General features: G+C 37.9%; 1 protein-coding gene across 1 annotated transcript in view; it reads right to left on the bottom strand.

Moving 5' to 3' along the window:
- Positions 1-16,864, bottom strand: part of WNK3 (WNK lysine deficient protein kinase 3) — a 98,404-nt gene that overhangs the window by 56,154 nt on the left and 25,386 nt on the right. Inside the window, exons 6-9 of the mRNA XM_037511666.2 lie at positions 11,573-11,631; positions 10,045-10,133; positions 6,476-6,695; positions 643-937 (exon numbers count right to left, since the gene is read on the bottom strand). Coding sequence (XP_037367563.1) covers positions 643-937; positions 6,476-6,695; positions 10,045-10,133; positions 11,573-11,631 — 663 coding nt within the window. The remainder of the gene's footprint in view (positions 1-642; positions 938-6,475; positions 6,696-10,044; positions 10,134-11,572; positions 11,632-16,864) is intronic.

Genomic DNA, 16,864 nt, shown 5'->3' with positions numbered 1-16,864 from the left:
CTACACCTGAGTGGGTCGGGGGAAGCAAATATTGTTTAAAAATGAGCAATGATGTAAAAAAATTAAAAAGTAATTAATAAAAATAATTTTTAAAAATCATATTCAGTAAAGTATAATATTCTCATTTGGATTCTCCTAGAACCTGGTTAGAAAATAATATCATCTTTATAATAATTTGTTACTACTATGAAAATACTGTATCCTTCAGGAGGAGAGAATGCATTATAGTAGAAAAATTATAAAATACAAAGTTATAGTAGAAAAATTATAAAACTACAAAGATCTATAAAATTCCTTCTTAAAGAATAAACCGTACCTTCAGCTGAAAAATTTTCTTTATTAAGGTTATATTTACATTAGATCCTTAAAAAATGGTCTTTAAAAGTCATTTTACTTTTTCTTGACTATAACTAAATGCTGGATTAGAATCCTTAGTCAACTAGTACTTTGGATAAGTCAGTTAACAGTTGCTTAATTTTAAAATAAAGAAATTAGCTGGCTTGTTTTTTCTTTCAGGATTTTTGTAAAAGGACCGATGGAAAGATAGATAACACATGCTTCAAAAAACACAAAAAAGTACTATTCAAACACAAGGGAACACAATTATATAATTTTTGCTTTTATAAATTATAACTGTGTTACCTGTAACAGAGGAGTGCTGCTGTGGTGTTATTCTTTGTAGATGCTGTTGTTGAACATGTTGATCAACTTCAGTTTCTTCACATTCAGCCCCGGTCTGCTGAGGAGTTGCAGAGGGCAAGGTTGTACTCTGGTGCTGGGGGAGTACATTCCCTACAGGCTTGTACTGGGAATCTCTTCGTTCTTCCAAACAGCCAGCTGGCTTCTTCTCCCTTGTTTTTTTAATCAGGGTGATTCGATCTCTAATGGACTTAGCAACAGCTTTAGAATCACTTTCATGGAAGAATCCAGATTTGACCTATAAAGAAAACATAAAAAGCAAACTACATCTGTAACATCTAAGATTTTAATTTTTTAATAGTAGAGTTATTCTTGTGCCCCCAAATCCCAAATGCTATTAAATAACATGTTATTTGTCACTATATTCTTTGTCTTTCTTAGTCAGACATATATAAATGCCAGAGTCCTTAATCAGCATAAGGAAAACAATACTGCTACTAAGCATTGTTGAAACAATTCTGTCTTTAAGCAAAAACCAACTTGATATTTCAGTACATGCAGTCTTACCACAGGCAATTTATGAGTGTCATTAAATTTTATGAAATATTAAAAAGGTCTCCTCATTCAGCAATATTAAGTGCCTACAATGTGTCCGATGTTAGACTCCAGAGACATATACAGTTGACTAAGTTGGTGATGTGAGATGGATAATTTAAAATGAAGATATGAGCTGAGGCTAAAACCAAACAGGAAGAACACATGCATGCATCTCTTGAGGAAGTAGAAAAAGTGTCACAGAGGACAGTAAATCCTGATGAAGGATTAAAACAAACAAAAAAAGGAATATGTAGACTATTGATGGAGGTATAGATGAAGATTGAAAATCAATACTTTAAGCAGAAGGAAGTATGCTAACAGCAAACAAAGCACTACTAGGCATGAGCACAGAGAGGGAGAGAGGGGAGGGGAAGAGAGAAGTGGGGAGGAGAGGCAATGCTTATTGTTTGAGAGGAACAGAGTTGAATAGTAGAAAAAAATGACTTGAGGAGGTGCCACAGCATATCATTCTCAGTCCCACAATTTTTAAAAAAACATTTATTTATTTATGCATACAAGAGTTGGGATACAGGCCAGAGATGCGGGGGGTGAGAGGATTCACCAGAGACAGATTGGGGAACAGAACAGGCAGATCCACCTAAATACACTGCTGAGGGGAGCAGCGGGAGAGACAGGAGAGATCTGCTAGCCATGTGGGCTGCTCCCTGGCCAGCTGGGGACCGAACTTGTGCTGCAGAGGCCGTGGATTGCTGCATAGTGCAGTGCTTAACCCCCTGTGCCACCAGGGAGGCCCCTCAGTCCTACACGTCTTTGGGGTCTGCAGACTCTGAGAAATTTCTTTTTTTTTTTTTTTAAGATTTATTTATTTATTTATTTATACAAGCACTGGGTACAGTCAGAAGTGCGGGAAGGTGACAAAATTCACCAGAGCCAGAGTGGAAAGCAGAACAGGCAGACAGAGGAAGTACACTGCAGAGGGGAGCAGCGGGCGCAGCTGGAGAGGTCTGCGTGCCTTGTGGGACCCTCGCCAGCGGCCGGGGATCGAACCGGCACTGCAGAGGCTGCGGGCAGCTTCGCAGCCCAGCGCTCAACCGCTGCGCTACCAGGGGAGGCCCTCTGAGAAATTTCAGGGTAGTTGAAAGATGATTAAAATGCTAGATGGAAACCATATATTTAATTTCAATCCATTTCAATCCAAAACTCCTGGGGAAAAAAAAAAGACCCATAAATGGATTTTAAGCTATACACCAATGAGGACATGAATAAGAAAAATACAACAGCAAGAACATTTTGGACAATCTGGAATACGGAAAACAAACTGATAAGCAACAACTGACCTAGCAGATATTAAAATGATAAACTATGGAAATCAGGAATCATTCCTATTATATACTGAAGAGTACCCATAAGGCACAGGAACTGGCAATTTTGGGTACTTCCAGAACTGGGAAAAGTCAAAAGAAATGACTAAAATAAGAAAGACTGAGTGGGGGGCCTCCCTCGTGGCCTAGGGGTTAAATCTCATTTCGAAGGCCCACCATGATGGCCTGATTTTGATCCCTGGCCAGGGAGCTAACCCCCATTTGGCACAGCAGACCTCTCCTGTCTCTCCCACTGCTCCCTTCAGCAGTGAATTTCACTAAATCAGCCTGTTCTGTTCCCCACTCTGTCTCTGGTGAATCCTCTCACCCCCTCACCTCTGACCTACAACCCAGTTCTTCTATGCAAAAATAAAAAATCAAAGGAGGGATGTAGGGAGGGAACGAAGGAAGAAAGGAAGGAGGGCAGGAAGGAAGTAAGGAAAAGAGGGAGGGAGGGAGGCAGGCAGGCTAAGTGGAAGGATTTTGAGAAGCAGTTAAATACTTAGGTCCCTGTGTCCTATCCTCCATTCCACACTCTGAGGTGATTATCTCTCCCCTACCTGAGAGGTCTGGAGTTTTGTTTTCTGGTGAGTGTAAAAGAGACGCTCTCTAGACAATGGAATGCTGGGCACAGTTTAGCAAATGGCTAACCATGTGGAAAACAAGAGGATTAAATGAACATATGCATGCTGAATGCCATATGCAGAAACCCCTCCTCCTTTTCCCTACTTGGTTACCAAAATTCCAGTAAACAGACCCTTAACCTCCAGGAAGGACACAGAAAGAAACTTCTTTGGGGAATCTGACCAGTCCAAGGAAAAAGGACATACAAATATTGATGTGAGAGATACCTCGATTTAATGGTACACCCATATTCCTATAGTAGAGTCAAAGATGACAAGTCCTACACAAGCAATTATACCATCCAATCAGCTTGTAAGTTTTTGTGGTAGGCAAAATTATAGCTCCTTAAAGATGTCATATCCTAATGCTCAAATGTACAAATGTGAGAGCCCACTCCCATTATTGTTATATGTACCTTTGATTTTAAGACAAGGAGATTATCTGGGTAAGCATTTTATCATCTGGTGACACTAGAAGGATTTGACACACTTGCTGACTATGAAGATGGAGTGTGGGCACAAGAAAGTACTGTGTGCATCTTACAACTACATGGAATTGAATTCTGCCAACACACTGGAAGATTCTGAAAGCAGATTCTCCCCCAGAGCCTCCAGATGAGCCAGAGTCATATAGTTCTTGATTTCAGTTTCTGAGACACCAAGTAGAGAAGTCAGTAAAGCCCACCAAGGCTTCAGACCTATAGAACTATGAGATAATAAATGGGTCTTGTGTAAGCCACTAAATTTGTAGTAGTTTATTACACACTACAGGGGAGGGAGGGAGTAGGATCAAAACAAGGGTGGTAGAAATTGTATGGGGACTATAAACAAGATGAAAATGCATACATTGCACAAAAATGAAAAATACTGTAAAAATATATAAAATTTAAAAATTTAAAAAAAAAAAGATAAACTCATGCCATTTGCAGCAACATGGATGGAGCTTGACAGGATTATGCTCAGTGAAATAAGTCAGAAGGAAAAAGTAAAATATCGGATGGTTTCATTTATAGGAGAAATATAGGGGAACCAAATAAGGGATCAGGGAAAAAATATTAACAAGAAAAAAACACAACACAACAAAACAAAAATAAACAGACAACTATAAACTAGAGACATTCTGCATGGGAGGGGGAGGGGGAACTTAAAAAGAGGGCGGGGAAATGAAAGATGATGTAATAAATATATTTTTTAATGCCATCAGTCCATTTACCACCAGAATAAATAAATAAATAAATAGATAGATAGGTAGGTAGATAGATAAATAAATAAATAAACAAACAAACAAACAAACAAATAAATAAATAAAAAGAGGGCAGGAAGAGCCAAGGGATTATGGTGATGATGCATAGGTGAATTGGTGTTGGAAATTCTATGGGGACTACACTTGAAAAGAAAGCAAAACTGTAAAAAAAAAGAAAAGAAAAAAACCACAATGCTGTAAAATATATGTAAATAAATTAATTAATAAAAAAATGCAGACGGAAAACATAAAATGTTGGAGAAATGTCAAAATACCAGCAATTCCAAAAAGAGAAAATAAAAGAGAAAAAGAAACCATGGAAGGAATTTTCCTAAATTGAAGGGATATAAGTTTTAACAGTTTGGGGCAGTCCACAGTATCCAACACAGTGGATGAAAATGGACCCAAGGGCCTCCACTAGAGGCACAGCGGTTGAGTGCTGGGCTGCGAAGCTGCCTGCAGCCTCTGCAATGCCAGTTCGATCCCTGGCCGCCGGCGAGGGTCCCATATGGCGCAACAGACCTCTCCAGCTGCGCCTGCTGCTCCCCTCAGCAGTGCATTTCAGTCCATCTGCCTGTTCTGTTCCCTGCTCTGGCTCTGGTGAATTCTGTCACCCTCCCGCGCTTCTGACTGTACCCAGTACTTGTATAAATAAATAAATAAATCTTAAAAAAAAAAAAGAATTTAAAAAAAAGGAAAATGGACCCAAGCCAAGACGCAACAATGTGAAGTTTTAGAATACTGAGAAGATATTACAAGCTTCCACAGAGGAAAAAAATGGATTGCAAGCAAAAGATAGAAAACAAAACACTGGACTTCTCAAAATCAATACTGAAAGTTAGAAGAGCATGAAGTAATGGACTCTAATTTTTTTTAAATGCCTTATTTAGCCAAATAATCAATGAAGTATGAAGATAGAATAATGACATTTTCATACATGCAAGTATCAAATAATTTGCATTCCATGTATCCTTTCTTGAGAAGCTAGCAGGGGAAGTATGCCGCTAAAACAAGAGGATAAGCCGAGAAAGACATGGGATTTAGGAACACAAAATCCAATACAGTGGAGAGATAGAGAAATCTAGGACGATAGTAAAGGCAAATTACCAGGATGATGTCTGTGCAACAGCTGTCCATGGCAATCATTCCATATTCCAATAGTTTAACTAGAAAAACATGTTAAAGGCTTTCACCTACAACATCTCTACTGTCATTGTCCCATTTTTTTTTAACCTGAGGACAGAATGCCCAGGTGAGCCTTGCTCAGAGAATCTGTACTTGGCTAATCTTGACCACATGCTGCCAAGCCGATGCACACCTTCCCTCCAAGCACTGCAGCAGCATGGATCAGATGTGGACTTACCTTCCACCCCACAGAAATTACCAGCTGTCATCTACTTTTCAGGGGGTGGTCATAGGGAGATTAGAAGCAGAGAAGTCAGAGAAGTCAAACCATATTGTTACCATACAAATCATTTCTGGTCCACACAACAATACAACTCTGGTGCCCTGACTGTGGTGAGTCGTGTATTTACTTGTCTAGACTCATCCACTAACTCCCCCAGAAGCAGCTCTTGTAAACTCTAGGGAATATGAAGCCACAGTATGGCAGAGAAACTGTTCTGCTCATCCTCTCCTGGACATCTTTTCTAATAGCAACTGTAGTGACCAGTTTGGTGTGTGCTTGCCACTCAGTTCTTCAAAATGAAATAATATATTACTTAAGTACACTGTAATAAAAAACAAAGGAATGAGTAATAAAAACGTCAGGGTAGATATTAGTTATGGTTATGAGAAGATAATATAACTTGGAGGGGAACCCAGGTGGCTTCTCAGAAATCGATAGTTCTCTATTTCTTAAAAAAGGTAGTGTTTTATTATCCCTTATACCATGTATAGAAATTCAATACACTCTATTATAAAGTTCATAATAAAATTACAATATAAAGAGAGAAAAGGAGAAAAGGAGAGGAATAAAAGCTATGAGGAGAAAGGAACCAATCCCAATATTATAGGAGGGGAGGAGTGGGACAATGGTAAAATGTACTTACCATTTCATATGCTACTTCCTCAGGTGTATCTGTTTCTAAATTGAAACTGAATTCAATAGCTTCATTGTCTTTGTGCTTCCCTTTCAATTTTTTAGGGTCTTCAACCCAAAGTCTTAAAGCCAGGGATGAATTTGAGCAATCACCTTCCTCTGCTAATTCCACCCTTAGTCCTGTATCCTCAGCAAAAAATGCGTGGTTTAGTAGGTCCCTGATAGACAACCTAACAAACAAAATATGTATTTTATTATCAATTCGTCCAATCATAAATAAGATATAGAACCCTTAATAGTTAAAAATTAGTTGTATCAAAGTAACAATCTTATTTTAATTTCTTTATTAAGCCATTAATCTGTCTTGTTATAAAAGTCAAATCTTACGTCCAACTTATTACTAAGGATGCAAAGAAATTCCAACTTACATGCACATGTAGTAAACTTAAAGATTCTTACCAGTAATATATCTAGATACTGAAGTTTAATATACCTAGAAGTATGCCTAGAGAGAATTAGAGAAGTACTGCAGCATACATTAGGTAGACTGAGTAGTTTCCCTAAACCACTGGCTTATAAATTGCTAAAACTCAAAACAATAGATTCTAGGCAAAGAACAATAAAAACATTTCTGGATATATAAACACTAAGGTAAATTAGAAATTCAAACTCTTAAAAATGTTATAAAAAGAAGTCATTGATACCATTATGGATAATCTAGTCAGTAGATTTTACTCTTCAGAGAATGCCATGGCTGAAGTTATTTTAGTTCAGCAAAGTACTATGATTTTCTCAGAGTATGTTAAGTCTAGTTTTAGGTCAAAGAACACAATGGATACAACTCTAGCCTAATATTAGGCATTAATCATGTCTGAAGAGAAAAAATGACAGGGTTCAAAAAATTCTTTTACAAGCTGGGACAGTTAATTTCCCTTTCTTTCATCAACTTTTATAGATTTATGTTTATTTATGTATACAAGAGCTGGGGTACAGGCCAGAGGTGTGGAGGGTGAGAGGATTCACCAGAGACAGAGTGGAGAACAGAACAGGCAAATAGACCGAAGTACACTGCTAAGGGGAGCAGTGGGAGAGTCAGGAGAGGTCTGCTGAGCCATGTAGGTTGCTCCCTGGCCGGGGATCGAACTCATGCTGCAGTGGCTGTGGACAACTTCATAGGTTGCATCTTAACCCCTTGCACCACCAGGGAGGCCCTTCTTTCATCAACTTTTAAATGAGATATATTAATATCTAACCCATTCATAATATAGTAGGTCAGGGAAAGCTAAAACTGATGTATTCCATTAATGTCTATGTGCAAAGCCCCTATCTCCAGTAATTTCTAAAAGATATAAAGCAGATTAGAGCATGGTATCCTGTAAGTTGAGGATTTTCAAATCTCTACATTTGTAGTATTCAAGTGGCAAATACTTAACTAAAATGAATAAACTTACTAATCAGTTTTAAGGCTAAGATAAGATGTGTTTAAGAAGGTACAACCAAGTTAAACCCTCTGCCTCCCAATGAAAATTTTGCCTATGTAATTTAATAAGGAATAACAATAGCAATAGAAGATACAATTCATTAAATACTAATATGTTAGGTTTATATGCATTCATCACCTTTTTATTATCAAAATAATACCTGTTTTAAGGAACATTTGGCTAAGTAACTTGCTAAAGATCATACTTGGCTAAGCATGTGTCCAGATTTGAATCTTAATCTGACTTTGAAACCTGTGCTCTTTCCAACATAATATGCTATGAATCCTTTTGAATAATCCAGTGCTTTGGTAATAGATGATAAGTAAAATACTGTATAGTCAGCAATTAAAATGGCTACTTCAACACAGTATTTTTGCCTCATTTTTAAAAAGGTATGCCTAAATTCCTACAACGCAAAAGGAAAAATTCACAACAATTTAAAATAGCCAAAGGACCTGAATAAACATTTACTCAAAAAAAAGGTATATAAATGACCAATATGCACATGAAAAGGTACTCAGTACCATTAGTCATTTGGAAAATACAAATCAAACCACAATGAGATAAACACTCATTAGAATGGCTTTAATGAAAAAAAAAAAAAAGGAAAATAACAAGTGTTGCTGAGGAGACCAAGAAATTGGAAGCTTCAGATGCTGCTTACGGGAATGCAAAATGGTGTACTCACTATGGGAAAACCTTACTGTTTCTTAAAAAATTAAATAAAGCTATGTGATCCAGTAATTCCACTCCTAGGTATATACCAAAAATAATTGAAAGCAGGTATTATTTCAGCAAATACATGTATACCAGTGTTCATGCAACTCTTTACAATAGCCAAAAAGTAGAAATAATCCATATCCAATAAATGAATGGATAAACAAAACGTGGTGTGTGTATACAATGGATATTATTCAGCCTTAAGGAGGAAGGGAATTCTGATATATGCTATAACAGGGATTAATCTCGAAAACACTATGTTAAGTGAAATAAGCTACACACGAAAGGACAAATATTATATGATTCCAATTATATGAAGTACATTAGTAAGCAAAGTCAGAGAGACAGAAAATTAAATAGAAGTTACCAGAGGTTGAGGGGAAGAGGTAATAAGGAGTTGTTGCTTAATGAGTACAGTTTGTTTGGGTTGATGAATAACTTTTGGAAATAGTGATAGGTGTACAAAAATGTGAATGTACTTAATGCTATTTAAAACAATTAAAAGGGTTAATTTTAAGTTAGATATATTTTACCATACTTAAATATATGCATACCCATATATACCCTGTTGGTATAAGCACTAAGAATTTTCTGCAATAAGGTTATAATAAAACAAGCTTTACCTTAGTGGCTTCATATATTTTCAGATATGCAAACTAAATTTGGATAGAAAACTAATAAAAACAGGGAACAGTCAATGATATATTGGTGGAAATAATTTCTATAAAGGACAAACCATCTTTATTAATCAAAATCAATAAGGAGGTTAAAAATCAAAAGACTAACCTACCAAGTTAAATCAGCAACTATCCAAAGTTCTGACTTAACAAAAAAAAAAAAAAATAAGCTAAAACTAAAGGACAGTATCCTTAAGAAAAATATGAATTATAACACAAATAAATCTAGAATATTATTTCTTGAACAAAAAATAGCCCTATTTGCTTTACCATTATCGTGACACAATAACATATGATCAAATAAAAAACATCTGGTGAATTGATGGTTAAATTTTTTTAAAACTGTCATAAAAACAATTAAGTATTTATCAGGACTCTGCAGTAATTCTTTACTATCAACTGTTACAAGCATGTTAACCTAGTGGAGGTTCACTGTCATTTAAAGTGATGGGTGAAGGTGATGAAAACTTGTCACAAAAACACACACACACAACCCAAATGTTGGTTCAAGGAAAATTCAACACATGATAAAAATCTAAAATGGCAAAAAAATACATGCACACACTTCACTCTAGACAGTACAGCTTGTCTTCCACTCAAAAGTCATACTCAGCATAAGTTGAAGGTCAGAAAATGCCCCAGTGTAAGCTAAGAGGAAAATGTGTCCATCAGTTTTGTCATTTCACTACATTTGTACCCACCTTGCAGATTTATTTTGACGAATACATCCTTCAATGATTTCTTTCACTTCGGGATCAGTGACTTTATTGAAACTGGCTGGTTTTATTCCCTAGGAGAAGAAAAATGGCTTCTGGTTACAAATTAAGCAGTTGAAAGCCCAAATCAATATGACACTTATTAAAATAAATTTTATGACTAAACCATATTCAAGTTTTAAATGAAATAAACATATGCACATAGTGTAAATTTTTTAAAGATTTATTTATTTATTTATACAAGCACTGGGACAGTCAGAAGCGTGGGAGGGTGAGAGAATTCACTAGAGCCAGAGCGGGGAACAGAAGAGGCAGACTGATGAAATACACTGCTGAGGGGAACAGTGGGCTCGGCAGGAGAGGTCTGCGCTACATGTGGGACCCTCGCCGGCAGCGGGGGATCAAACCAGTGCTGCAGAGGCTGCGGGCTGCTTCGCAGCCCAGCGCTTAACCGCTGTGCCACTAGGGGAGGCCCACATAGTGTAAACTAAACAATTTTTTTGATAAGGAATTTGTCATAACTCTACCAAAAAAAGTGAAAAATTATAAATAATAGAACCATCTAATGAGAGGCAAAGTTACATAAATTTTGTAATATATGCTAACATGCAGAAACAGAAAATGTTCTCAAAGTAGCTAATAACAGAGAATTCTCATACTTAAACATAAAACAGGGAAAAATATGGTCCAAAAATGTGCATACAGTATAATCCCAATTAGCAAAACATAAAAAACAAGCACTTTTTTGAAATCAGAAAAAAAATCAATATTAAAAAACACTTTAAAAATTCCAAGTAGGGACTCCCCGGTGGTGCAGCAGCTGAGCACTGGGTTGCAAAGCTGCCTGCAGCCTCTGCAGCGCCAGTTCGATCCCAGCTGCTGGGTGAGGTCCCACATGGTGCGCAGACCTCTCTTGCCGCGCCCGCTGCTCCACTCAGCAGTGTACTTCGTCAGTCTGCCTGTTCTGTTCCCTGCTCTGGCTCTGGTGAGTTCTCTCACCCTCCCGTGCTTCTGACTATACCCAGTGCTTGTATAAATAAATAGATAGATAGATAGATAAAATCTTAAAAAAATAAATAAAATAAAAATAAAAATTCCAAGTAAGGGCTTCTCTGAAATTCTAAACCAATACTTTTCCAAAGTCTAAATGCATATAATAATGTTAACTGTCTGAATTTGCTTATTTTATATTCTATTACCCTTAATTTATTAAATTCAGATTAAAAATCCAACAAAGATCACTGCAGTCACTTAAGAAAATTCCAAATTAAGCTAGAAGCAGACAGGTATAATGGAATAATTTTCATGGGGTAAGTTCAATCTAAGATACAGTTTTGGGTCTGTCACATCTTGCAGGTGACAATCAGAAAACCCAACATCAAATACAGCTGACCCTTGAACAACATGGGGACAAGGAGTGGTTAAGGGCACTGACTCCTTCCCCCTGTGCAGTCAAAAATCTGCATAAAATTAATTTAATTACTAATAGCCTGCAGATGACTGGAAAGCTTACCGATAAGCCAATTAACAAATATTCTGTATATGTATTATACTCTGTGTTCTGATAATAAGCTAGAGAAAAAAAAATGTTATTAATAAAATCATAAGGAATATACATTTACAGTACTGTACTATATTTTTGGGTACTATAAGTTTATGTTGTCTGTTTACAGATGAACCGTCTGTCAGTATGTTTCTTTACATTTCTCTTGACTGCAAATGGCCTCATATTCAGCTTGTGCTTGCATTAGTTTTGAAAAAATTTAACATTTTATAATGGATTTGCATATTTTATAGTAGTGATAATGATGTACATGTTTTATATATTCTGGTATACCTAACCTTTTCTAATTTTTGGGGGTATTTCAGGTTACTCAGTTCATCTGTAAATTCTTTCAAATTGTCTCATATCTCCAAAATATTTTCCAATATATTTAATGGAAAGAATTCATGGATAAGTGGACCTGCACAGTTCAAACATGTGTTATTCAAACCCATGTTGATGAAGGGCAACTGTACTAGATAAATCTGGTGAGATCAGAAGTTAAGTTGGACACCAATTCAAGAAGCTTTAATATAGATGAAAATCTACTGTGATAAGGGCAATTATGGCTTTCCTTTGCTCCTAATAAAAATAATTGGGAAGCTACAACTTACAAAATCAAGTACAAACTCTTTTCTATTTAAGCCCACCCAATAAATGGACATGAACCAAAAAGACGTTCTAGCCTTACATCTTTTTCTCACGTCTTCATTACAGAAATTTTCAAACATACTCAAAAGTAGAATATTCTAGGATAGGATCAACATGGCAGCAAGAAACGCTGTGAGTAAGGTCTCCCATTAAAAAAAAAAAAGTTAATAGGGAGGAAAAGTGGCACGTCCCATGAGAACTGGGACACGGAAGATAAACGGAAGACTCCAGCAAATTACCCGAAAAAGAAAGTTGCCATGAAAGAGGACTAGAAGGGAGGAAAGCTCAGAACCCTGCTAACCTCCACCACCCACAAAGTCAGCACTCTCCGACCAACAGAAAGGAGGAAAAAAACAAAACAAAACAAAAAAACTAAAACAACCAACAAGAACAAACTATGCATCAAGCAGGACTGTGAGTGGAACGGAACTATTTCAGCCACCACACCGTGTGAACTGGAGCTGTGGAGAACCCTGCAGGATTCGCCTCAGAGGTGAACGAATGGCTCCAAGCGCCATTAGAGAAAAACAAAGACTCTGGATACCTGCACACAGCCCCGGGCTGGCCGGTAAGCTTGTGCAGAAAAGCAGCACTCTTGAAAAGCAAACGTGGATCACGGCAGACCAGGTCACCACGCCAGCGACCTAGGCTTGCAGGGAGATGCGCGGGGGCCCTCACTGAGGTGAAGGTCCCTCACTGAGTAATCAGAAACCAGGTGCCCAGACACTGGAGCGGGGTGCAAAAGGCGCCATTTCTGCGGACACTGAACTGGGCTACAGCCCGCGTCCTGGGCCTGAGGGCTTTGGAACTGAGACCTGGGGCACGAAATTCGGGGCGTGGGTTCCCTACAACAGTGGGGCACAAGGCAGACACAGACCCCAAAGACGTTGAGGCTTTCCCCACCACTTCCACTCTGTTCCCCATCCCACAGGGTGAAAAAAAAAACAGCTCTCCAAGGACACTAGGAGAAATCTCTGGCGCCACCTAGAGACCAGAAAAAAAAAATCACCAACACCCCATAAACCAGGGACATTTCTTCAGCAAAGATGCTCGAAACAGGCAGAAGGCTCCCGGAGGAGCCAGTGGTGATCTGGGAAGTACGCCCACGCCAGGCCCCTTCTGACCAGCAGTCGGGCCCAGAGGGGGAGCGGAAAGCCACCGCCGGGGCAGACCGGGCACGCAGGGAGTGCGTCCCGCATCGCCATTTTATAACAGGGATATTTCTTAAGTAAAGACTGCCTGAAATCAGCAGAAGGCTCCCAGAGGAGCCAGAGGTGAGCTGGGAAGTTCTCCCATGTCAGGCCACTTCTGGCCTGCAGTCCGAGCTGAGAGAGGGAGCGGGAACCCACCGCTGGGGCAGACCAGGCGCGCAGGGGAGCGTGTCCCTGCATCAGCATTTTAGAACAGGGACCTTTCTTCAGTAAAGACTGCTTGAAACCAACAGATGGCTCCCGGAGGAGCCAGAGGGGATGGAGAAGTTCACCCAAGATGCCGGCCAGTCCCACCAACACTGTCCCAATGCATACAGCAAATTAGAAAACAGACAGCAGGGAGTAGAAGAACCACACGCAACCTAGTAACTCCTCAGGAAAAAAAGGACACCACAAAAAGAAAACCACCCCCCAGATTGCAACGACAGTAACTTGGAAGAACTTCTGAGTCTTCCAGAAAGAGAATTTAAAATTGCCATGATTAAAAAACTGACAGAAGTCATAAAGGAAAACAATGATAAGGGGAAAATAATCAACGATGAGAAGAATGAAATTGAGTCCCTAAAGAGGGAAGTAAAAGAAATGCAGGAGATAAAAGATAAATGGAGGCACAAAAGAACTCTGGGAAAAGAAATGAAAGCAGAAATACATGAAATGGAAGAACAAATAAGTACTCTTGAAGAAACAGAAATATAAAGAAGCAAAACAGAAAAGGAAAGAGAAGTACGAAGGAAAAAGACCGAAGAAAGACTTCAGGAACTATCTGACTCCATGAGGAAAGGAAATATAAGAGTTATAGGAATACCAGAAGGATAGGAAAGAGATGTAGGAACAGAGAAAATATTCAAGGAGATAATTGAAGAGAAATTCACAAACGTGAAGATGGAGCAGAAAATTGATATATAAGAAGCAAGAAGAAGACCAAACTTCCACGACGAAAGGAAAAATACAGCAAGACACATAATAGTAAAGCTCCCAAGAATCCAGGACTAGGAAAAAATAATGAAGCTGACAAGAGGGAAGAAACAGATAACATTCAAAGGAAAACCAATCAGGTTGACATCAGACTTCTCCGAAGAAACACTACGGGCAAGGAGAGAGTAGGGGGACATAGTCAACAGACTCCAAGAAAACAGATGCCAACCAAGAATACTCTCCCGCAAAGCTCTCCTTCCTCTGTGAAGAAAGAATAAGGACCTTCCCAGACAAACAGAAACTTTGGAATTTCATTACGACTAAACCCCCACTCCAAAAAATAATACAAGGAGTCCTAAAGCTAGAACCTCAGAGGGACGAATAACAAAAAAAAGTAGGCCAAAAAAAAGTTATTAAAAGAATAAATAAATAAAATCAAAGGAAAGACAAACACAATGGCAAATACAGATGCTAACATATCAATATTAACTCTAAATGTAAATGGACTAAACTCTTCAATAAAAAGACACAGAGTCGCAGGCTGGATTAAGAAACAAAACCCAACCTTTTGCTGTCTCCAGGAAACACATTTAGCTACAAAAGATAAAAATAGACTCAAAGTTAAAGGATGGAAAACAATCCTACAAGCAAATGGACCAAAAAAGAAATCAAGAACAGCTATACTTATATCAGATAAAACAGATTTCAAACTCAAAAAGATAAAAAGAGACCCCAATGGTCACTACATTATGATCAAGGGGACAATACTTCAAGAAGAAATAACACTCATTAACATATTCATCAAACGGAGGAGCACCAAAATATATCACACAACTATTGTCATCTTTGAAAACAGACATCAGAAAAAACACATACGTAGTGGGAGTCTTCAACCCACCACTATCAACAATGGATAGATCAACGGGACAAAAAATAAGTAAAGATACTTAAGCTCTAAATAAGGATCTAGAGAGCTTGAGCTTAATAGACATCTATAGAACACTAAACCCAAAAAAATCTGAGTACACATTGTTCTCAAGTGCACATGTATCATTTTCCAGGATTGATCACATACTGGGACACCAGAAAAACATCAACAGATACACCAAGATTGAAATCATACCAACCATCTTTTTCTGACCATGAAGGACTAAAAAAAACCATAAAAAGAAGGCAAGGAACACTCCTACCTCATGGAGACCGAAAACCACACTACTGGAAGACCGCTGGACTAATGAGGAGATCAAGGAAGAAATTAAAAAATCCTTTGAATTGAATGGCAATGAGGACACCAATTTCCTAAATATATGGGATGCAGCAAAAGCAGTTATAAGAGGAAAATATATAGTAATAGAGGCTCACATCAAGAAACAAGAAAGAACTCAAAGAAACAACCTAATCTCAAAGCTCAAAGATCTAGAAAAAGAACAACAAAAAAATCCCAAAAACAGTAGAATAAAAGAAATAATAAAAACCAAAGCAGAAATAAATGAAATCGAAACTAAAAAAACAATTCAACGGATCAATGAAACCAAGAGTGGGTACTTCGAAAAAATCAATAAGTAGACAAACCCCTAGCCAGGCTCACAAAGGAAAAAAGGGAGAAAACACAAAAAAACAGGATCACAAATGAAAGAGGAGAAATTACAACAGAAGCAGCAGAAATCAAAATAATCAGAAACTACTATGAACAGTTATATGGAAACAAGTTCAACAATCTAGAGGAGATGGACAAATTCCTACAACTCTACAATCACCCAAAGGTAAATAAAGAAGAAATAGAACACCTAAACCGACCAGTTACAAGCAACGAAATTGAAATGGTAATCAAAAACCTCCCCAAAAACAAAAGCCCAGGACCTGATGGATTTACAAATGAATTGTACCAAACATTCAGAAATGAATTAGTGCCTATCCTTCACAAACTCTTCCAAAAAATTGAGAAGGAAGGGACAATACCAAACACGTTCTATGAAGCCAACATTACACTAATACCAAAACCAAACAAGGACAACTCAAAAAAGGAAAACTACAGGCCAATCTCCCTAATGAACACTGATGCAAAAATCCTCAATAAAATTTTAGTTACCAGAATCCAACAATGTATCCATAAGATAATTCACCACAACCAAGTAGGACTCATTCCAGGGACACAAGGATGGTTCAACATCCGAAAATCAATCAACGTTATCCAACACATCAACAAAAAGAAATATAAAAACCATATGATAATATCAATAGATGCTAAGAAAGCTTTCAACAAAGTGCAACACCCATTCATGATAAAAGCCCTTGAAATTCTTGGGATACAAGGAACATACCTCAACATCATAAAGGCCATCTATGACAAGCCAACAGCCAGTATCATTCTCAATGGTGAAAAGCTGAAAGCATTTCCATTAAGATCTGCAACAAGATAAGGATGTCCACTCTCACCACTGCTTTTCAATATAATACTGGAAGTCCTAGCCAGAGCAATAAGACA

This window comes from Talpa occidentalis, unplaced genomic scaffold, assembly GCF_014898055.3.
Source record: "Talpa occidentalis isolate TD23 unplaced genomic scaffold, MPIMG_talOcc4v2.1 talOcc4.15, whole genome shotgun sequence".
In the NCBI taxonomy this organism is placed as follows: domain Eukaryota; kingdom Metazoa; phylum Chordata; class Mammalia; order Eulipotyphla; family Talpidae; genus Talpa; species Talpa occidentalis.
The sequence above is the reverse complement of the archived record's forward strand: the minus strand, read 5'-3'. Positions and strand labels throughout refer to the sequence as shown.